Genomic DNA, 24469 nt, shown 5'->3' on the forward strand with positions numbered 1-24469 from the left:
TTTTGGCAGCGGGAACTTTGAACTCATCCTCGTCGAGACTTTTTGCTATTGTGGCTTTTTTAGGTCAAAATCTGTTTAGGGACGCCTCTAACACGCGGTACAATTTTTTAAACACGTTCAAATCATCCGGTGAACAAAGCATTCGATAGCCTTTTCCGTTCTCCACGCAAAACAAACTGGCAAAAGCTATTCACCGGGAAATTTTTTTTGGATTAAAGCACATCTGAACAAGAGAAGACCCCAGAACGTGCAAAAGCCAAAGTAGCATCCCTCCGGAACAGTCCCTCCACTTCACCGTTCACACACTCCACCACTTCACTTCACTGACGCACACGGACGAACACCAGACCTGGGAGCCATGGCTCCCCAGCTCCTCCTCGTCCTCTTCCTCCTCCCGGCCCTCGCTGCCGCCCACGAGCGCCCGTCCTCCTACGGCTCCTCCGCCCTCACGGAATGGCGCAACGCCAAGGCCTCCTACTTCTCCATAGACCCCGAAGACGCCGTCGGTAAGCATAAAGCTCGCCTGCCTCTCTTTCTCTTCGGTCATACTCATCTGCATCTTGGCAAGAAATCTACCACCAAACTGTCCTTGCAATCATCATTCAATTTCTTTTCCCTCTTCCGGTACGCGCCGCGAACGAAATTTCAGCAGTCCGCACGCTCACTTACCAGAGTTCCTGCTCGTACTGTTCTTGCAATTCTTGCTGTACCATCCATTGCGTACGGAAACTGATTTGTGCTTCTGGGATGTGTGGGCGCAGGCGGGGCGTGCGGGTTCGGGGATCTGGGGAAGCACGGGTACGGGATGGCCACGGTGGGGCTGAGCACGGCGCTGTTCGACCGCGGCGCCTCGTGCGGCGGCTGCTACGAGGTCAGGTGCGTGGAGGACCTCAAGTACTGCCTCCCCGGCACCTCCATCGTCGTCACCGCCACCAACTTCTGCCCACCAAACTACGGCTTCCCCGCCGACGCCGGCGGCGTCTGCAACCCGCCCAACCACCACTTCCTCCTCCCCATCCAGGCATTCGAGAAGATCGCGCTCTGGAAGGCCGGCGTCATGCCCATCCAGTACCGCCGGTATGCTCCATTCTTGCTTGCATTGTACCTCACTCTACTACTTGCACTCGATGCTCGGCTAGATCTGAGGCTAAAGCTTTCTCAATTCCTAATTCAATTTGTGTTTAACTGCAAAATGTGAGCTGGAATTGCATTGGTTTGCGCAATGTGGGATCCCAAAAAAGCTGAACCGCAAGTGTCCGTTGGTGAGGAGTGTGGATGTGGACCCTCTTTCGGTTAGCTAAAGTTCTGTTAGGGTTCGTATTGTGGTATCTTTATCTGCTGTCTTGGCCGACTAGAAAGATCTTTCAAGGACCAGAAGTGCATAGAACCAAGTAAAAATGTACTAATGCAGTCTGGTGTCTGGGTTAAGAAAGCACCTATGGGCCTTCGAGACAGCATTGACTATCTGGAAGATCACATGCTCCATTTCCGTGATGCTGGATTCGAGTACCTCGAGTAATAATATAATGGAGTTCTAATTCAGTATTTGCTTCATGTTCGGTGCTGTAGACATAGACTTCCGAGCGTCTGTTTCAGTTTAGTTAGCTCTTAGGGGTAATGTATATTTGGGTTGGAATTAAAACAGAGCTATCATCTCGATGATCAGAATAAAACTTTGATGCCTAGTGGTCGTCGTTCTAAAACATGCTTAACATTAAGATATTTTGATTCCAAGATTTGTGATGACGTAAAGTTACTACCTACTAGCGTGCAAAATCAATATGCCAGGGTGTGATAGCTCATACGAAGTTCAAAATCATAAAGAAACACCTTGTGTCTGAGACTCTGAGTGAGTATCCGGTGTTTCGTCGATAACTGAAAACTTCTAGGAAATGTGGAATTTATTAACACTTTACTTAACTTTTTATTGGCTGTTGTAAGGATTTATTGAACAATTTGGAGGCAGAAACAAATATTTCCGGAACTTATACAGCTGTTGATATGCACCATTACACAACTTACTGGAGTGCAGAATCAATATGCTGAGCTATGACACTAGTCATAGTGGGAAGTAACAGAGTAGTAACATGCACATGTTACTACTCTATATTACTACCTTCATAGTGGTTAGTAACATCAAAGTAGTATCATAGATGTCTTTATTAATTAGCTTATAGACTCATTGTATCTTGGAAAGTGTGATGTTACAGTAACTACCTATGTTACTCCATCCTCCTCTCTCCTCATTAACTCACTGCCACATAAGCAAATTTGCTGAGTTGGACACTTAGTTACTAGTGAAGTTACTCCCACTATGAGTAGTCTAAAGGAACACCTTGTATCTAAGCGAGCATCTTGTGTTTTGGTGAGAATTGAGGACTTCTAGGAAATGTGGATTTTATTAACAGTTAGAGTATTTAACTTCTTATTAATGGAGAGGCGGCAAGTAATACTTCAGGAACCCCTAGAGTTATTGATCTGCAGTGTTACACAAGTATCTAGCATCACCCACTTATTTTCTTCTGAGTTGGCAGATCCCTCTTTAGTACCTGGTATCATCAAACTGGCCCTGCAAATTGTAGTGGCACATTGCACTTGTTGTCCTTAATATTCTGTGTTTGTATTACATATTTATGCCGGTTGGTAGCTCCTTGAGATCTTTGAAACAACTGCATTTATTTTCTTGAGGTACTTCAGATAGTGACTTGATAGCTGACAATTAATCATCTTGGTGTCTACTTACTCTTCTTTTTGTTTGTTCTGTACTCAACATCCACATAGATTAGAATCTTTTAATACTTCCCACTCAAATTCGGTAAATTAGGAAGCGCTATTTTGCTGCCTTTCAGAATATAAATTTAAGAACCTGCATATATGGGCTCTATACTTAAATATGTGTGATCTATTTGCTTAAAGGTGTAGTAGAGATCTATAATAACAGGTTCAGCTTCTAGATGGTTTCGTGAATGACGGATTTAAAAAATGTTTTATTAAGGTGCTTTTTTATTTTCAAGATTCCATGTTTCAGAGTACAATTGGTCTGTGAGGCAATTACCAATTAGCATGACTACCCAACCCTGTTGTGTTCCTGGACCTGTCTGGGACTAAACTATGTCAGACTTCAGCTTCATCAGCAGTTACATAGGTTAATTAGCAGTATTTCCAAGAGAAAGAAGAAGTTCAGAAAATGAACCACTCTGTTTCATGGGGCAGCAAAAATGCACCTGGTCAGCTAATAAAGCTAACATGTTAATCTGTCGAAAGAACCAAAATAGCTCTGATTGTTGGCTGAAATTGACTTTTTCTTTCTTATGAACAGGGTCAAGTGCCTCCGTGAAGGTGGTGTGCGGTTCTCAGTCTCCGGGAAGGGCTCCTTCTTCACGGTTCTAATAAGCAACGTTGGTGGCGCTGGCGATGTCAGATCAGTGAAGCTCAAAGGAACGGAGTCTGGGTGGCTCTCAATGGGCCGCAACTGGGGCCAGATATGGCACATCAACCTAGATCTCACGGGGCAACCGGTGTCCTTTGAGCTCACCTCAAGCGACGGCACGACGATGACCAACTTCAACGTTGTGCCCAAAGATTGGGAATTTGGCAAAACTTACACTGGCAAGCAGTTCCTGCTCTAGAAAGGGATTACCAATAGGTCCTCATAGTTATTCTTCTTTTATCCCACGAGTTGGTTGTACTGTATATTCCTCTGAGGAACAAGATTGTTAGGGAGAAAGTTATAATCTCTACTGTATATTCCTCTGAGGTAGGACAATATTACTAGGAAAGAAAATGTTCAGTTCAGAGCCTCAGATAGATCTACAGATTACGGGAGCTTATAAATGTTGCATGTAACATTTCGACTCTGATAATTGTTGCCCAGAGGTTGATGTACCAATGAAAATATACGGCCATATGCCCATATCTGTTTCTTTATTTTGTAGCAACTCAGAAAGATATCTCAGCACCTGTAGTCTGTAGATCTAATATTACTGCTGCTACTATGTAATAGTAATCACAAGGGCTTCAATTTACAAAAATATGACGACTGTCCTTACTAAGCAGATTGCATAAATGCAGTTTGGAGACAAAAAAAACCTTTGAGCATAGAAAACACAAGTTCATTCTGGTCAGCAATTTACAGTAGTGTATGACACATACCAATGTGAAACCAGGGAAAATTCGCGACAGTTCTTGACAAAGAAAGAGATAAAATTAATGTCGTATACCACATATGCAGTTTCAGAAGCGCGCACATAACAGTAAATACAGATTCAGATATTCAGTCGCATGAGAAACAGGTCAAATCGGGACTCATGAGCAATGTAGCAAATCAAAATAGCGATAGAAAATCAACACAGGCACAGCACTCGAGACGAGATTCAGGATCTGGCATGTTTCATTGAACACAGCAAGGTATTACAGCCAACTGAACACATCAGACGTAGCACAACGACGAACATAAGGAAGGAGCAAGTCCCATCTACTACGACAGAACATTATCACACAGAGACCACGACGCAGCAGTACTTCCACGCCACCGACGCCCACGAATCTAGCCTCCGAAGCCGTAGAGGGTGCGGCCCTGGCGCTTGAGCGCGTAGACGACGTCCATGGCGGTGACGGTCTTGCGGCGGGCGTGCTCGGTGTAGGTGACGGCGTCGCGGATGACGTTCTCGAGGAAGATCTTGAGCACGCCGCGGGTCTCCTCGTAGATGAGGCCGGAGATGCGCTTCACGCCGCCCCTCCTCGCCAGCCTCCGGATCGCCGGCTTGGTGATGCCCTGGATGTTGTCGCGGAGGACCTTCCGGTGGCGCTTGGCGCCGCCCTTGCCGAGCCCCTTGCCGCCCTTGCCGCGTCCCGACATCGCCGGAAACCTTGCTGCTGCGCTGGGAGAGATTCGAATTTGGGGGAAGACGAGCTGCGGGAATTGGTGATTTGGGGGATTGGTGGTGAGGGTATTTATCGGGAGGATTTGGGAGGGAAGGCCGAAATTTTTCGGGGTTGGGCGCGATGTGTGAGCACGCGGTCGATCCGTGGGATGTTGAGGCTGGAACGTTGGATCTAGATCGGAAGGCTGTGATGGAGTGGGAGAGTGGTGTCACGGATCGGTGACGTGGCGAGAACTCTGCTTGCTCTGGGCTGGCCTATGTAGAATTTTGGTTGGACAACGGGTGGGCCAAACTTTGTTTGCTCCTCCCGAAAAGAAATGTGTCTATTTGGTTCGATTGGAACTTTTTTTCACGTACCAGTCAACTTCAAATCTTGAGAAAGTTTTTCATGTAAAGGAAACTAAACGGATCCTTTTTTTTTGAACATCATATATATAAATAAAACGAGTCAGCAGGCTGCCTCACTAAAAACCTTCCAACCCCCTTAGGTACCCTGAAAGAAAAAGAGTGTGTCTTGTACCTGTTACTACTCCTGATCAGTACATAGTTACATCCTTAAGAACAAAAGGCAAAATAGAACTAAAAGGAGACTCATCCCATCTAACTACAGAATTAGAGGTGAAAGCTAGTTCATGTGCCACTTGATTAGCCTCTCTATTACAATGGATAAATTCAATTCTTGTGCCTTTGAGAATCAGTCATAGAGAATGGCAGAATATGGGCTCCAGACTTCCACCTCCGCATTACAAGCTTGAATAACCTCCAAAGAATCAGTCTCGGTCGTCACTCTTGTCACCCCAATTTCAAGAAGAAAATCCAGTCCCTTATGTAATGCTAAAGCCTCCGCAGTCGTTGCATCATGCACATGCGATAATGGGCACGCTAGGCCGACGAGTGCATCGCCACGGTCATCCCTAAGAACAACCCCAGCTGCACCTCTACCGTTGGAGTGGAAACCAGCATCAACATTCATCTTGTAAGTTCTCCGAGATGTCCCTTCGGGGACATCCGATAAAATTGGAAGTTCTCCGAGATGGTTTCTTCCATGATATGTCACGCACCACACTAGATGAAGATGTTGCAGGAATAAAATTTGAAGTTAGAGCCTGGATAGCAAAGGCAGTGCGCCTAAATCCTGCAACACTCTCTCCCTTAACAATCTCCCTTCTTTGCCACCATAAGTACCAACACGTAACAGCAATTGTCTCCTTTAACTTTAGATTGTCAAGGATTGGTGACTTCAAATTTTCTCGACAAAGTAAATCCTCAAGAATAGTAGATCCAGATCGCTCACCTATTACAATCTGTTTTATATAGTCAGATAAACTCATTGATTTCCAAACCTCACAAGCCCGAGAACAAGTGAATAGAAGGTGTCTCGTATCCTCAGCACCTCCCCGGCATATTGTGCATTCTGGGTTTACCTTAATATGTCTATCAACAAGGATATATCTACCCGAAACAACTCCATGCAATGATCGCCACATAAAAATCTGAATCTTGCTTGATACTTCCAATTCCCACACTTTCTCCCATACTGGATTATTTCTAGCAGCTCCTTGCCCATCTGTCCTGCGGACTTTACTTCCAAATTGATGTTCTCATTCCGTATAGTACGCCGATCGAACCGTAAACATATGCGTTCTTGTATTATTCCAAGCAACAAAGTCATCATTCAGTGAATCACTAAGAGGAATCCGCAAAAAAATCAGCATCTATATCAAGCAGATTTTCTCTTATTATACCTTCATCCCAATCACGAGTAATAGGATTTATAAGTTCATCAACTATTCGGAGGATGCTTTGCCCCTTTCTTGAGAAAACCTTTCTTGATTTATTATCAGGGATCCAATGATCATCCCATATATTTATTTGATTTCCATTGCCCACTCTCCATATATGTCCAGTTGTCCACGTTTAAAGATTGTAGGCCTGCAACAATACTTTGCCAAGAATAAGAGGACCCCTGCTTAGGACCTGCTTTTAGAATGTCACCATGCGGATAATATTTTACCTTCAATACTTGTGCACATAAAGAGTCCGGATTTGTAACCAATCGCCGGACTTGCTTGGCAAGCATAGCCAAGTTGAAAGAATATAGGTCTCTCAAACCCATTCCTCCAATCTTCATCGGGATACACATTCTCCACCAAGAAAACCAATGAAGTTTCTTTTGTTCTTCCGTATCACCCCACCAAAACGCATACATGGCATCATTTATCTCTTTGCATGGACTTTTTGGGATTTTAAACACCCCCGTAGCATAGACCGGAATTGATAGAATAATTGCTTTTAGGATAATTTCCTTCCCACCCAGTGATGAGATTTATTCTTTCCAACCTTTTAAGTCTCTCTATAATTCTCTCAAGAAGATACATGAAACTTTCGCTTTTGTCCAGTCCAATCATTGATGGTAGGCCCAAATACTTTTCAGCTATTGCCTCTGTCATAATATTCAATTATGTACATATTTCTGCCCTTAAGTCCACATCAACATTAGGGCTAAAGTAGATGTTGAATTTTGACTCACTTATCTTCTGCCCTGAACTTGCACAATAATCTTCCAGAACTTGTCTCAATGAGGTTGCATTAGTCATATCTGCCCGCATAAGTGTTAAGGAATCATTAGCAAAAAGTAGATGAGATACTGACGGTGCATTCCTGCACACCCTAACACCTTCGATGCCACGAACCTCCTCTTTATGAGCCAATAAGCTAGAGAGACCTTCCGCACAAAGAAGGAACAAATAAGGAGACAGAGGATCCCCATGTCGGAGACCCCTGCTTGGAGAGAAACCATATGTTTCTTGATCATTGTACCTAACCTTGTACTTGACAAAACTTACACATGCCATGATAAGGCCAACAAATTCAGCATGAAACCTCAGACGAGTCATCATTCTCTCAAGAAAAACCCACTCAACTCGATCATAAGCTTTATTCATATCCAGCTTAACCGCACAATATCCCTTCTTCCCTGTCTTTGTATTTTTGATACAGTGCATACTTTCATAAGCAATGAGGATATTATCAGTAATTAGCCGGCCAGGAACAAATGCACTTTGAACATTAGAAATTACTTCATCTAAGATAACCTTAAGTCTCAGGGCAATCATTTTTTATATTACCTTATAAAGCACATTGCATAGACTTATAGGTCTATATATATTGAGATATTTTCTCCGGGGAATCCACCTTTGGAATTAGGACAATCACTATATCATTCCAACCCTCTGGGATAGATTTGTTATTTATAGCATCCATAACTTCTTTTACAATAGAATCCCCAATAATACCCCAACATTTCTTGAAAAAAAAATGCATGTAGACCATCTATTCCAGGAGCTTGTGTATCTCCAATAGAAAACAGAGCCTTCTTAACTTCCTCTGGAGTATAATCTTTTGTAAGGTCGTTGTTCATCTGATCAGAAATTTTGGGAATCACTTTGGATAAAAGAGCAGGGCCAGGCTCATCTACTTCAGTCGCAAACAAGCCTGCAAAGTAATTAGAAATAAGAGGGTTTAGATATGTCGTTCCCTCAATAGAATTCCCATTATCATCAAGTAATTTCTTTATGCGATTTTTCTTTCTCCTCGCTGATGCAGCATTATGGAAATAATTTATGTTTCTATCTCCGTATTGCAACCAATTCACTCTACACCTTTGTGCCCAATGCATTTCTTCCATCTCAAGTAGCTTTTCAATTTCCTCCGATAGCTCCCTCTGTCGAGCTAAGTTTTCAGGTGACAGAGATTGGCTCACAACATTTTCCAATTCACGTTGTGTTTTCCTCAAGGATTTTTTTTGTTCTTTTCAACACTAACTTATCCCACATGTGTAAGTGGTCATGAACCTTTGCAAGTTTTCCCGCCAACTGGAGATTTAAATTCAGCAGATCACTCGAGTCCCACGCACCTTGCACAATATCCATGAAATTTTTCTCCTCCAGCCAACGCGTTCAAAAGGCATAACATATGGACCTCGAGTTTCCTCCAAAATTGGTTCTTCAATGCACATGAGTATCGGTCTATGATCAGATCTATAATAATCCAGATGATGAAGACTTGCATCAGGAAATTTGGTGCTCCATGCTTCATTCGCTAGACTCTGATCCAGTCTCGATCTCTCTAATATCCCCTCTCTGCCAAGTAAAATTATATCCTATATATGCCACATCCACCAGGTTACAATCATCAATAGCATCTCTGAAAGCTTGCATACAATGAGCAGGTCTTGCCCTCCCTCCTTCTTTTTCGAACTGATAAAAAATATCATTAAGATCCTCCATCACGAGCCAGGGCATATCAGAAATCAAGCTTAGTTCTCTTAACCTCTGCCAAGTTAGGTGTTTATTTTCTCACCTTGGTTCACCATACATACCAGTAAACCACCACACATTCTCTTGTCCAAACCCAATCATCACATCTATGAAGTTAAATGTGAATTGAAACAACTAGAAAATTAAATGTGAAAGAATAGCGAGAATTCATGAAAACATTTTTATTCTTTATATATTTCTCAACTCGTAAAAAATATAAAAAACATTGGTTATTGAAATAAATGCGAACCAATTGAAACTTGGTTTGGAACCACCAAGGTAGGACTAATATGGTGAACTTATGAAACACATTCAAATGGGACATGCATTATTGAATTATTTGTGAAACATCTGGAACCCTTCTTAGTTTGATACCAAAAAAAGTGTAACACGCTCAATCCATTTAAACCTAATGTTAAGCATGCCCGTCAAATTGAAACACAAGAAGGATTATGCGGTTCACTTGTGAAACATATTCCTGTCGCTCATGAATTATTGAATTATTTGTGCAACAAATGGAACCAAGATCTTACACTCATACTTAAAATGAAACACCCTCAATCCATTTCAAACTAATATGAAACATCCACATCCAATTAACTAAAACAAAAGAATGCATATTCCATGCTTAACTTGTGAAACTCATTCGTGTAGCCGATGGATTATTTAATTCTTTGTGAAACTCGAGCTTAATTGTGGAAGTGAAACAACTAGATTCTTAAATGTGAAAATAGTGATAAATCATGGAATTCATATACTTTATATATGGATTGACTTGTGAAAAACATAAAAACAAACCATTCATGGTTGAAATAAATGTGAAGCAATTGAAATTTTTTCGTACATTGAGATGAACAAAAATTGAAACAACGTACATGCTTTTCAAAATTATATGAAACGAACGATGATTCTACATTTCATGCCAAAAATAGTGAAACCCTCCATCCTTTTGTAACTAATATGGTGAATTTGTGAAACACTAGAAGGATTCAATGGTCATCTGTGAAACACGTTCTTAAAGACCATACAATATTTAATTATTTGTGAAACAGTTGGACCTTGATCGAAAAAGTGAAACACCCACGATTACTTACAAACTAATGTGAGACATACCCATCCAATTAAAATACTAGAATGATCTGATGGTCAACTTGTAAAACACATTCCTAAAGCCCATGCATTATTGAATTATTTGTGAAACACTAGCTTAACAGTGAAGTGAAACAACTAGATAATTAAAAGAATAGCGATGAGTCATGAAAACATTTATATCCTTTATGTATTGCTCAACTTGTGAAAAACATAAAAGAAAATCATTAAATTTTTTTTGAAGCAAAAAAAAAAGTGAACCAATTAAAACTTGGTGTGGAACGACCAAGGTAGGACTTATCCATGATATATTATTTTCTCGAGTTGAACCTTTCGAATCCTTTGTGAAACCTTGGTGAAGCCAACCAAAAGGTTTAGTGAAACATTGTGGAACCCATGTCACTTCTTTGAAACCTCTTTGGAACTCTATTGAGAATATTAAAAAAGTGAAACAACCCTTTTTAAACTTATATGAAACAAATAATGATATTCATTTGATGCAAGAAAACGTGAAATACACTCCATCATTTTGTAACTAATATGTTTAACTTGTGAAACACATTCCCATAGATCATGCATTATTGAATTATTTGTGAAGGAATTGGAACCTAGATCTTAGTTTTATACCAAAAAAGTGAAACACCCTCCATACATTTAAAACTAATTTGAAACATGCCCATTGAAGTGAAACACTACAAGGATTATATGGTCCACATGTCAAACACATTTTTATAATCATGTATTATTGAATTATTTGTGGAACAATTGGAACCTAGATACAGTGATACAACAAAAAATGAAAAATGCTCAAGGTCAACTTTTGAAACTCATTCCTATAGCCCATGCATTATTGAATTCTTTGTGAAACACTAGCTTAATTGTTAAAGTGAAACAACTATATTATTAAATGTGAAAATTGTGATAAATATGGAAACATTCATATACTCTACATATTGCTCAACTTGCGAAAAACATAAAAACAAACCATTCTTTATTGAATAAATGTGAAGCAATTGAAACTTTTATCGTACATTGAGATGAACAAAAAGTGAAACAACCAACATCCTCTTCAAACTTATATGAAACAAAGGATGATCTTACATGTGATGCAAAAAATAGTGAAATACCCTCCATCCTTTTGTAAATAATATGGTGAACTTGTGAAACACATTCAAATTGGCCATGCATTATTGATTTTTGTGTGGAATATTTGGAACCTAGATATTAGTTTGATACCAAAAAAGTGAAACAACCTCCATCCATTTAAAATTAAAGTGAAACATGCCCATTGAAGTGAAACACTAGAAGGATTCTATGGTTCACTTGTCAAACACATACCTATAGCACATGCATTATTGAATTATTTGTTGAACAATTGGAACATATATCTTACGCTGATACAAAAAAGGAAACACCCTCAATCCATTTCAAACTAATGTGAAACATCCCAATACAAGTGAAACAATAGAATGCATGATTCTAATGTCAACTTGTGAAACTCATTCCTATAGCCCATGCATTATTGAATTATTTGTGAAACTATAGCTTAATTGTGGAAGTGAAACAACTAGATTATTAAATGTGAAAAATAGTGATAAATCATGGATAATTTCATATACTTTATATATTGCTAAAATTGTGAAAAACATTAAAACAAACCATTCATTGTTGAAATACATGTGAAGCAATTGAAACTTTCTCATACATTGAGATGAACAGGAAGCGAAAAATCCTACATTCTTTTCAAACTTATATGAAACAAACGACGATCTTACATTTGATATCAAAAAAGAGTGAAATACCCTCCATCATTTTGTAACTAATATGGTAAACTTGTGAAACACATTCAAATGGGCCATGCATTATTGAATTATTTGTGAAACATTTGGAACTTAGATCTTAGTTTCAAAATAGTAAAACACTCTCCATCCTTTTGTAACCAATATGGTGAACTTTTGAAACACATTCAAATTGGCCATACATTATTGAATTATTTGTGAAACATTTGGAACCAAGATATTACATTGATTCCAAAAGAACTGAGACACTCCCATCTATTCCAAACTGATGTGAAACATGCCCATCGTCCAAGTGAAACACTCCCATCTATTTAAAAATGATGTGAAACACTAGCAGGATTCCATTCTCATTTTGCTTAAAGCCCATGCATTGTTGAATTGTGTGTGAAACGTTTGGAACCTAGATCGAAAAGTGAGGTACCCTCCATTATTTTCAAACTAATGTGAAACATGCCCATCCATGTGAAACACTAGAAGGGATTCCATGGTCAACATGTGAAACACATTCCTAAAGCCCATGAATTATTGAATTATTCAAAATAAGCCTGGTGACCGGGTGTATATGTGAGCACGCATTCATTGGTTGACACGTGTCACGTCTAGCAATCCACTGTTACCATCATTGTTGGGTTAGCAAACCACATCAGCACTAACAACACTTCCAAATCACGTAGGACCCACCTTTTTGAATTCAAATAGTGGGCCAGATACACTTTCAAATCACGTAGGACCCACGCCAAGCACGCTTAGCGATGGATAAGACAACGTCAAGGCAACATATCCAATTGACGAGAACCGGATCTCAACGCAGATCGTGTGGCATCTAGAGGGTGCTCACGTATACACCTAGTCACCAAATCCCCTCTCTTGAATTATTTATGAAACACTAGCTTAATTCTGAAGTGAAACAACTAGATAATTAAATGTGAAAGAATAACGATAAATCATGAAAACATCCATACGCTTTTTGAAACACAAGAAGGATTCTACATTGAGATGAACAAAAAGTGAAACAACGTACATCCTTTTCAAAATTATATGAAACGAACGATGATCCTACATTTGATGCCAAAAATAGTGAAACCCTTCATCCTTTTGTAACTATTATGGTGAATTTTTGAAACACTAGAAGGATTCAATGGTCATATGTGAAACACGTTCTTAAATACCATACTGAAAGTATAGAGATGGTAAACCTAGAGGGGGGGGGGGTGAATAGGTTTCTACAAGTTTTAATTCTTTCTTTGCAATATTAGGCTTTGCGGAATATAAAGGTGAGCCTAATGCAAACTAGGTGAAGCAACCTATATGAGGATACAACTAACTCGAGCACGAAGGCTCTCACAGGCAGTTAAATCACAAGTAAGGAGTTCGGTTAGAGATAACCGATAGCACGCGGAGATGAGGATGTATTCCCGTGTTCCCTTGCTTTGCAACAAGGTACGTCACGTTTGGAGGGGTGGAGGTCCCACGAAGGATTCCCCACGCCACGAAGGCTCACCCTATTCTCCGGAGCCTATCCCACGAAGGAATAGCTCACTCACTTGTGGTAGACTTCGAGGTAGCCTCCAAACCTTCACAATCTTGCCCGGAGCAAATCCACAGCCTGGATGCTTTCGGACTCCTCTTGCCCACCTAGGGTTTCCAAGGAACCCTAGGAAGCAAGCTTCTCGATGAATACAAGGGGGAATGAGATTTGGCTTGGTAGAACAGTAGATCGGGTCCTCCTCTAACGATTCCCTAGAGGGATTTGAGTTTGGGTGGAGGAGGAGGTAGATCTGAGGCTTTTGGTGTTTCTACCAATGGAGTAAGAGAGAGAGAGCTCAAGAACAGCTTATAGTGTAGTGCCTAGCTGTTCAGAGGTAGGATAAGGCCTATTTATAGTGTTCTTCGAAATATGGCCGTTGGTCACTTGCCACCTCAGCTTTTCTCTCGACAAACCCGATTGACCGGACCACAGACCGGACTGGCCGGTGGTGAGGCCGGTCGGACCGGGCCAGCGACCGGATGCCCTTTGCGTCGTCCTGGAGCTCCTCCGGTTGGCGCCCGGTTGGCGACCGGTCGACCGGGCCGCGCGCCGGACTCTCCGGTTGGTAGGCCGGTTGGCCGGGCGGCAACCGGATTTGTTGGTTCCTCGTATGGAGCCCGGTTGGTGACCGGTCGACCGGGCCGTGCGCCGGACTCGCCCCGGTTGGTGACCGGTTGGCGAGCAAAGACGGACCGCCGGTCTGTAGTCTGGTTGGACCGGGCTGCAGACCGGATTTCTGCTGTAGACCCCTTTTCGATTGTTGTTGAAGTGGGGGGTCTCCTTTAGCCTTCTTGTTCTTTTGATACACCATTTATGCCTCTTTGCCTAATACCTGAGATTATCCTTATAAACATATTAGGCCAAGTACTCTAGCACGGTGTCATTGTTACCAAAATAATGGATAAGGGTAAAATACCCTTACAATCTCCCCCTTTTTGGTATACGATGACAAACCGAGCTAGAGTCACAAATAGATATTATGATAAGCTCTAAACCTTGATTCCATATAAGATATTACGACAGCTCCCCCATAATGTGTGCACTTGGAGAATTTGCGTTTGAATGCAAAGTGCACCATTTGTGGAACATGAGAAGCTCCCCCAATATCTTTAGGAAACAAGCATGGTATGGAGATGTGCATATCAAGATATATAAGCATAGCACACATAATCATCCTAACATAGAGTAGCACACATAATAGTCGTCCATACACATCCATACATGAATTATTCGAAGTAGCAAATGGTTCTTGAGAAATCAAAGCAAATACGCACAAGCTATATAAAATCCAAATAAAGCAACTCCCATGGCTTGTGACAATCAAAGAACCCCGTGGTCCTAGACTCTACTCTCTTCTCCCCCTTTGGCATCGGAACACCAAAAAGGCGAAGAAAAGAGGAGAGATGCTATCACACCCATCAATAGAACTGATGCCCGGAGGAGTAGGAGCTCTCGCCATCATCGCGCGTAGCCGCATCACCTTCATCCTCATCACCATCATCAGCAGGAGGAGTAGGAGCACGAGCAGTCCTAGGAGGAAGGTGATACGTCTCCGACGTATCGATAATTTCTTATGTTCCATGCCACATTATTGATGTTATCTACATGTTTTATGCACACTTTATGCCATATTCGTGTATTTTCTGGAACTAACCTATTAACAAGATGCCGAAGTGCCAGTTCCTGTTTTCTGCTGTTTTTGGTTTCAGAAATCCTAGTAACGAAATATTCTCGGAATCGGACGAAATCAACGCCCAAGTTCCTATTTTCACCGGAAGCATCCGTAACACCCAGAAGGACTGCAGGGGGCACTGGGCCCCTGCACCATAGGCCGGCGCGGCCTGTGCCCCGGCCGCGCCGCCCTATGGTGTCGTCGCCCCTTCGACCCTCCTGCGCCGCCTCTTCGCCTATATAAAGCCCCTGGATCGAAAACCCTGAGACGATTGACGAAAACCACAGAAACCTTCCAGAGCCGCCGCCATCGCGAGGCCAAGATCTGGGGGACAGGAGTCTCTGTTCCGGCACGCTGCCGGAGCGGGGAAGTGCCCCCGGACGGCTTCTCCATCGACACCGCTGCCATCTCCACCGCCATCTTCATCACCGCTGCTCCCATGAGGAGGGAGTAGTTCTCCATCGAGGCTCGGGGCTGTACCGGTAGCTATGTGGTTAATCTCTCTCCATGTACTTCAATACAATGATCTCATGAGCTGCTTTACATGATTGAGATTCATATGAGTTTTGTATCACTACTATCTATGTGCTACTCTAGCAAAGTTATTAAAGTAGTTTTATTCCTCCTGCACGTGTGTAAAGGTGACAGTGTGTGCACCGTGTTAGTACTTGGTTTATGCTATGATCATGATCTCTTGTAGATTGCGAAGTTAACTATTGCTATGATAATATTGATGTGATCTATTCCTCCTACATATGCATGAAGGTGACAGTGTGCATGCTATGCTAGTACTTGGTTTAGTCTTTTGATCTATCTTACACTAAAGGTTACTAAAATATGAGCATTATTGTGGAGCTTGTTAACTCCGGCATTGAGGGTTCGTGTAATCCTACGCAATGTGTTCATCATCCAACAAGAGTGTAGAGTATGCATTTATCTATTCTGTTATGTGATCAATGTTGAGAGTGTCCACTAGTGAAAGTGTAATCCCTAGGCCTTGTTCCTAAATACTGCTGAGTTACTACTGCTTGTTTATTGTTTCACTGCGTTACTACTGCTTGTTTACTGTTTTACTGTGTTACTACTGCTGCAATACTACCACCATCAACTACACGCCAACAACCTATTTTCTGGCACCGTTGCTACTGCTCATATATATTCATACCACCTGTATTTCACTATCTCTTCGCCGAACTAGTGCACCTATTAGGTGTGTTGGGGACACAAGAGACTTCTTGCTTTGTGGTTGCAGGGTTGCATGAGAGGGATATCTTTGACCTCTTCCTCCCTGAGTTCGATAAACCTTGGGTGATCCACTTAAGGGAAAACTTGCTGCTGTTCTACAAACCTCTGCTCTTGGAGGCCCAACACTGTCTACAGGAAAGGAGGGGGAACGTAGACATCAAGCACTTTTCTGGCGCCGTTGCCGGGGAGGAAAGGTAAAAGGCACTCATACTCCGGTTCCAGGTAAAGTACTTTTCTGGCGCCATTGTGTTTGTGCTCAAAGCTATTTCCTTTAGATCCTGCAATTGCAACTTTTTGTTTCTTGTTTACACTAGTTAGGCATAATGGAAAACATCTGTGAGCTCTTTGTACTATTTCCTGAGTCAAGACATGAATGGTTTAATGCGAAAATTAAAAAACCCATGAAACATGTTAGCATGAATACTTTGAACACCATTGTTGCTAATGATATAGAAAATTCTAAGCTTGGGGAAGCTGGTTTTGATGAGCATGATCTTTTTAGTCCCCCAAGCATTGAGGAGAAAATTTACTTTGATGATACTTTGCCTCCTATTTATGATGATTATAATGATATTGGTCTTTTGGTGCCACCTACTATGGAGAGTGAATTTGATTATGATTACAATACGCCTCCTATATTTGATGATGAGAATAATAATGATAGCTACTTTGTTGAATTTGCTCCCACTATTACTAATAAAATTGATTATGCCTATGTGGAGAGTAATAATTTTATGCATGAGACTCATGATAAGAATGCTTTATGTGATAGTTATATTGTTGAGTTTGCTCATGATGCTACTGAAAGTTATTATGAGAGAGGAAAATATGGTTGTAGAAACTTTCATGTTACTAAAACACCTCTCTATGTGCTGAAATTTTTGAAGCTATACTTGTTTTATCTTTCTATGCTTGTTACTTTGCTCTTCATGAACTTGTTTATTTACAAGATTCCTTTTCATAGGAAGCATGTTAGACTTAAATGTGTTTTGTATTTGCCTCTTGATGCTCTCTTTTGCTTCAAATACTATTTCTTGCGAGTGCATCATTAAAACTGCTGAGCCCATCTTAATGGCTATAAAGAAAAGAACTTCTTGGGAGATAACCCATGTGTTATTTTGCTACAGTACTTTGTTTTATATTTGTGTCTTGGAAGTTGTTTACTACTGTAGCAACCTCTCCTTATCTTAGTTTTGTGTTTTGTTGTGCCAAGTAAAGCCGTTGATAGAAAAGTAAGTACTAGATTTGGATTACTGCACAGTTCCAGATTTCTTTGCTGTCACGAATCTGGGTCCACCTCCCTGTAGGTAGCTCAGAAAATTAAGCCAATTTACGTGCATGATCCTCAGATATGTACGCAACTTTCATTCAATTTGAGCATTTTCATTTGAGCAAGTCTGGTGCCATTTTAAAATTCGTCAATACGAACTGTTCTGTTTTGACAGATTCTGCCTTTTATTTCGCATTGCCTCTTTTGCTATGTTGGATGAATTTCTTTGATCCACTAATGTCCAGTAGCATTATGCAATGTCCAGAAGTGTTAAGAATGATTGTGTCACCTCTGAATATGTTAATTTTTATTGTGCACTAACCCTCTAATGAGTTGTTTCGAGTTTGGTGTGGAGGAAGTTTTCAAGGGTCAAGAAAGGAGGATGATATACTATGATCAAGAAGAGTGAAAGCTCTAAGCTTGGGGATGCACCCGGTGGTTCACCCCTGCATATATCAAGAATACTCAAGCGTCTAAGCTTGGGGATGCCCAAGGCATCCCCTTCTTCATCGACAACATTATCAGGTTCCTCCCCTGAAACTATATTTTTATTCCATCACATCTTATGTGCTTTTTCTTGGAGCGTCTGTATGTTTCTTGTTTTTGTTTTTGTTTGAATAAATGCTTGTGTGGGGGAGAGACACGCTCCGCTGGTTCGTATGAACACATGTGTTCTTAGCTCATAATATTCATGGCGAAGGTTGAAACTTCTTCGTTAATTATTATATGGTTGGAATTGGAAAATGCTACATGTAGTAATTGGTATGATGTCTTGAATAACTTGATACTTGGCAATTGTTGTGCTCTTGTTTAAGCTCTTGCATCATATACTTTGCACCCATTAGTGAAGAAATACATAGAGCTTGTTAAAATTTGGTTTGCATGAGTGGTTTCTCTAGAGTCTAGATATTTTCTAGTAAGATGTTTGAACAACAAGGAAGACGATGTATAGTTTTATAATGCTTGTAATATGTCTTCTATGTGAGTTTTGCTGTACTAGTTCATGCTTGTGTTTGCTTCAAACAACCTTGCTAGCCTAAACCTTGTATCGAGAGGGAATACTTCTCATGCATCCAAATCCTTGAGCCAAACAACACTATGCCATTTGTGTCCACCATACCTACCTACTACATGGTATTTTCCGCCATTCCAAAGTAAATTGCTTGAGTGCTACCTTTAAAATTCCATCATTCACCTTTGCAATATATAGCTCATGGGACAAATAGCTTAAAAACTATTGTGGTATTGAATATGTAATTATGCACTTTATCTCTTATTAAGTTGCTTGTTGTGCGATAACCATGTTCACGGGGGACGCCATCAACTATTCATTGTTGAATTTCATGTGAGTTGCTATGCATGTCCGTCTTGTCTGAAGTAAGAGAGATCTACCACCCTATGGTTAAGCATGCATATTGTTAGAGAAGAACATTGGGCCGCTAACTAAAGCCATGATCCATGGTGGAAGTTTCAGTTTTGGACATATATCCTCAATCTCATATGAGAAAATTATTAATTGTTGTTACATGCTTATGCATAAAAGAGGAGTCCATTATCTGTTGTCTATGTTGTCCCGGTATGGATGTCTAAGTTGAAGAATAATCAATAGCGAGAAATCCAATGCGAGCTTTCTCCTTAGACCTTTGTACAGGCGGCATAGAGGTACCCCTTTGTGACACTTGGTCAAAACATGTGCATTGTGATGATCCGGTAGTCCAAGCTAATTAGGACAAGGTGCGGGCACTATTAGTACACTATGCATGAGGCTTGCAACTTGTAAGATATAATTTACATGATACATATGCTTTATTACTACCGTTGACAAAATTGTTTCATGTTTTCAAAATAAAAGCTCTAGCACAAATATAGCAATCGATGCTTTCCTCTTTGAAGGACCATTCTTTTACTTTTATTGTTGAGTCAGTTCACCTATCTTTCTCCACCTCAAGAAGCAAACATTTGTGTGAACTGTGCATTGATTCTTATATACTTGCTTATTGCATTTGTTATATTGCTTTGCATTGACAACTATCCATGAGATATACATGTTACAAGTTGAAAGCAACCGCTGAAACTTAATCTTCCTTTGTGTTGCTTCAATGCCTTTACTTTGAATTATTGCTTTATGAGTTAACTCTTATGCAAGACTTATTGCTGCTTGTCTTGAAGTGCTATTCATGAAAAGTCTTTGCTTTATGATTCAGTTGTTTACTCATGTCATTACCATTGTCTTGGATTGCTGCATTCACTACATATGCTTTACAAATAGTATGATCAAGTTTATGATGGCATGTCACTCCAGAAATTATCTGTGTTATCATTTTACCTGCTCGGGACGAGCAGAACTAAGCTTGGGGATGCTGATACGTCTCCGACGTATCGATAATTTCTTATGTTCCATGCCACATTATTGATGTTATCTACATGTTTTATGCACACTTTATGCCATATTCGTGCATTTTCTGGAACTAACCTATTAACAAGATGCCGAAGTGCCAGTTCCTGTTTTCTGCTGTTTTTGGTTTCAGAAATCCTAGTAACGAAATATTCTCGGAATCGGACGAAATCAACGCCCAAGTTCCTATTTTCACCGGAAGCATCCGTAACACCCAGAAGGACCAGAGGGGGGGCACTGGGCCCCTGGACCATAGGCCGGCGCGGCCAGGCCCCGGCCGCGCCGCCCTATGGTGTCGTCGCCCTTCGACCCTCCTGCGCCGCCTCTTCGCCTATATAAAGCCCCTGGATCGAAAACCCCGAGACGATTGACGAAAACCACAGAAACCTTCCGAGCCGCCGCCATCGCGAGGCCAAGATCCTGGGGGACAGAGTCTCTGTTCCGGCACGCTGCCGGAGCGGGGAAGTGCCCCCGGAAGGCTTCTCCATCGACACCGCTGCCATCTCCACCGCCATCTTCATCACCGCTGCTGCTCCCATGAGGAGGGAGTAGTTCTCCATCGAGGCTCGGGGCTGTACCGGTAGCTATGTGGTTAATCTCTCTCCATGTACTTCAATACAATGATCTCATGAGCTGCTTTACATGATTGAGATTCATATGAGTTTTGTATCACTACTATCTATGTGCTACTCTAGCAAAGTTATTAAAGTAGTTTTATTCCTCCTGCACGTGTGTAAAGGTGACAGTGTGTGCACCGTGTTAGTACTTGGTTTATGCTATGATCATGATCTCTTGTAGATTGCGAAGTTAACTATTGCTATGATAATATTGATGTGATCTATTCCTCCTACATATGCATGAAGGTGACAGTGTGCATGCTATGCTAGTACTTGGTTTAGTCTTTTGATCTATCTTACACTAAAGGTTACTAAAATATGAGCATTATTGTGGAGCTTGTTAACTCCGGCATTGAGGGTTCGTGTAATCCTACGCAATGTGTTCATCATCCAACAAGAGTGTAGAGTATGCATTTATCTATTCTGTTATGTGATCAATGTTGAGAGTGTCCACTAGTGAAAGTGTAATCCCTAGGCCTTGTTCCTAAATACTGCTGAGTTACTACTGCTTGTTTATTGTTTCACTGTGTTACTACTGCTTGTTTACTGTTTTACTGTGTTACTACTGCTGCAATACTACCACCATCAACTACACGCCAACAACCTATTTTCTGGCACCGTTGCTACTGCTCATATATATTCATACCACCTGTATTTCACTATCTCTTCGCCGAACTAGTGCACCTATTAGGTGTGTTGGGGACACAAGAGACTTCTTGCTTTGTGGTTGCAGGGTTGCATGAGAGGGATATCTTTGACCTCTTCCTCCCTGAGTTCGATAAACCTTGGGTGATCCACTTAAGGGAAAACTTGCTGCTGTTCTACAAACCTCTGCTCTTGGAGGCCCAACACTGTCTACAGGAAAGGAGGGGGAACGTAGACATCAAGCACTTTTCTGGCGCCGTTGCCGGGGAGGAAAGGTAAAAGGCACTCATACTCCGGTTCCAGGTAAAGTACTTTTCTGGCGCCATTGTGTTTGTGCTCAAAGCTATTTCCTTTAGATCCTGCAATTGCAACTTTTTGTTTCTTGTTTACACTAGTTAGGCATAATGGAAAACATCTGTGAGCTCTTTGTACTATTTCCTGAGTCAAGACATGAATGGTTTAATGCGAAAATTAAAAAACCCATGGAACATGTTAGCATGAATACTTTGAACACCATTGTTGCTAATGATATGGAAAATTCTAAGCTTGGGGAAGCTGGTTTTGATGAGCATGATCATTTTAGTCCCCCAAGCATTGAGGAGAAAATTTACTTTGATGATACTTTGCCTCCTATTTATGATGATTATAATGATATTGGTCTTTTGGTGCCACCTACTATGGAGAGTGAATTTGATTATGATTACAGTATGCCTCCTATATTTGATGATGAGAATAATAATGATAGCTACTTTGTTGAATTTGCTCCCACTATTACTAATAAAATTGATTATGCCTATGTGGAGAGTAATAATTTTATGCATGAGACTCATGATAAGAATGCTTTATGTGATAGTTATATTGTTGAGTTTGCTCATGATGCTACTGAAAGTTATTATGAGAGAGGAAAATATGGTTGTAGAAACTTTCATGTTACTAAAACACCTCTCTATGTGCTGAAATTTTTGAAGCTATACTTGTTTTATCTTTCTATGCTTGTTACTTTGCTCTTCATGAACTTGTTTATTTACAAGATTCCTTTTCATAGGAAGCATGTTAGACTTAAATGTGTTTTGTATTTGCCTCTTGATGCTCTCTTTTGCTTCAAATACTATTTCTTGCGAGTGCATCATTAAAACTGCTGAGCCCATCTTAATGGCTATAAAGAAAAGAACTTCTTGGGAGATAACCCATGTGTTATTTTGCTACAGTACTTTGTTTTATATTTGTGTCTTGGAAGTTGTTTACTACTGTAGCAACCTCTCCTTATCTTAGTTTTGTGTTTTGTTGTGCCGAGTAAAGCCGTTGATAGAAAAGTAAGTACTAGATTTGGATTACTGCACAGTTCCAGATTTCTTTGCTGTCACGAATCTGGGTCCACCTCCCTGTAGGTAGCTCAGAAAATTAAGCCAATTTACGTGCATGATCCTCAGATATGTACGCAACTTTCATTCAATTTGAGCATTTTCATTTGAGCAAGTCTGGTGCCATTTTAAAATTCGTCAATACGAACTGTTCTGTTTTGACAGATTCTGCCTTTTATTTCGCATTGCCTCTTTTGCTATGTTGGATGAATTTCTTTGATCCACTAATGTCCAGTAGCATTATGCAATGTCCAGAAGTGTTAAGAATGATTGTGTCACCTCTGAATATGTTAATTTTTATTGTGCACTAACCCTCTAATGAGTTGTTTCGAGTTTGGTGTGGAGGAAGTTTTCAAGGGTCAAGAAAGGAGGATGATATACTATGATCAAGAAGAGTGAAAGCTCTAAGCTTGGGGATGCACCCGGTGGTTCACCCCTGCATATATCAAGAAGACTCAAGCGTCTAAGCTTGGGGATGCCCAAGGCATCCCCTTCTTCATCGACAACATTATCAGGTTCCTCCCCTGAAACTATATTTTTATTCCATCACATCTTATGTGCTTTTTCTTGGAGCGTCTGTATGTTTCTTGTTTTTGTTTTTGTTTGAATAAATGCTTGTGTGGGGGAGAGACACGCTCCGCTGGTTAGTATGAACACATGTGTTCTTAGCTCATAATATTCATGGCGAAGGTTGAAACTTCTTCGTTAATTATTATATGGTTGGAATTGGAAAATGCTACATGTAGTAATTGGTATGATGTCTTGAATAACTTGATACTTGGCAATTGTTGTGCTCTTGTTTAAGCTCTTGCATCATATACTTTGCACCCATTAGTGAAGAAATACATAGAGCTTGTTAAAATTTGGTTTGCATGAGTGGTTTCTCTAGAGTCTAGATATTTTCTAGTAAGATGTTTGAACAACAAGGAAGACGATGTATAGTTTTATAATGCTTGTAATATGTCTTCTATGTGAGTTTTGCTGTACTAGTTCATGCTTGTGTTTGCTTCAAACAACCTTGCTAGCCTAAACCTTGTATCGAGAGGGAATACTTCTCATGCATCCAAATCCTTGAGCCAAACAACACTATGCCATTTGTGTCCACCATACCTACCTACTACATGGTATTTTCCGCCATTCCAAAGTAAATTGCTTGAGTGCTACCTTTAAAATTCCATCATTCACCTTTGCAATATATAGCTCATGGGACAAATAGCTTAAAAACTATTGTGGTATTGAATATGTAATTATGCACTTTATCTCTTATTAAGTTGCTTGTTGTGCGATAACCATGTTCACTGGGGACGCCATCAACTATTCATTGTTGAATTTCATGTGAGTTGCTATGCATGTCCGTCTTGTCTGAAGTAAGAGAGATCTATCACCCTATGGTTAAGCATGCATATTGTTAGAGAAGAACATTGGGCCGCTAACTAAAGCCATGATCCATGGTGGAAGTTTCAGTTTTGGACATATATCCTCAATCTCATATGAGAAAATTATTAATTGTTGTTACATGCTTATGCATAAAAGAGGAGTCCATTATCTGTTGTCTATGTTGTCCCGGTATGGATGTCTAAGTTGAAGAATAATCAATAGCGAGAAATCCAATGCGAGCTTTCTCCTTAGACCTTTGTACAGGCGGC

At 40.7% G+C, this 24469-nt stretch overlaps 2 protein-coding genes across 2 annotated transcripts; one reads left to right on the plus strand and one right to left on the minus strand.

Annotated features, from left to right (window-relative positions):
• Nucleotides 1-242: 242 nt before the first annotated feature.
• Nucleotides 243-3927, plus strand: LOC127336478 (expansin-A10). Its single transcript, XM_051363293.1, has 3 exons — nt 243-506; nt 762-1077; nt 3320-3927. The coding sequence occupies exons 1-3, from the start codon at nt 359-361 to the stop codon at nt 3627-3629; spliced, it is 774 nt and encodes a 257-aa protein (XP_051219253.1). The 5' UTR covers nt 243-358; the 3' UTR covers nt 3630-3927.
• Nucleotides 3928-4369: 442 nt separating this feature from the next.
• Nucleotides 4370-4944, minus strand: LOC127336480 (histone H4). Its single transcript, XM_051363296.2, has one exon. It carries the CDS (start codon nt 4856-4858, stop codon nt 4547-4549), a length of 312 nt encoding a protein of 103 aa, XP_051219256.1. The 5' UTR covers nt 4859-4944; the 3' UTR covers nt 4370-4546.
• Between the last annotated feature and the right edge of the window lie 19525 nt (nt 4945-24469).

This window comes from Lolium perenne, chromosome 2, assembly GCF_019359855.2.
Source record: "Lolium perenne isolate Kyuss_39 chromosome 2, Kyuss_2.0, whole genome shotgun sequence".
Classification (NCBI taxonomy): Eukaryota; Viridiplantae; Streptophyta; class Magnoliopsida; order Poales; family Poaceae; genus Lolium; species Lolium perenne.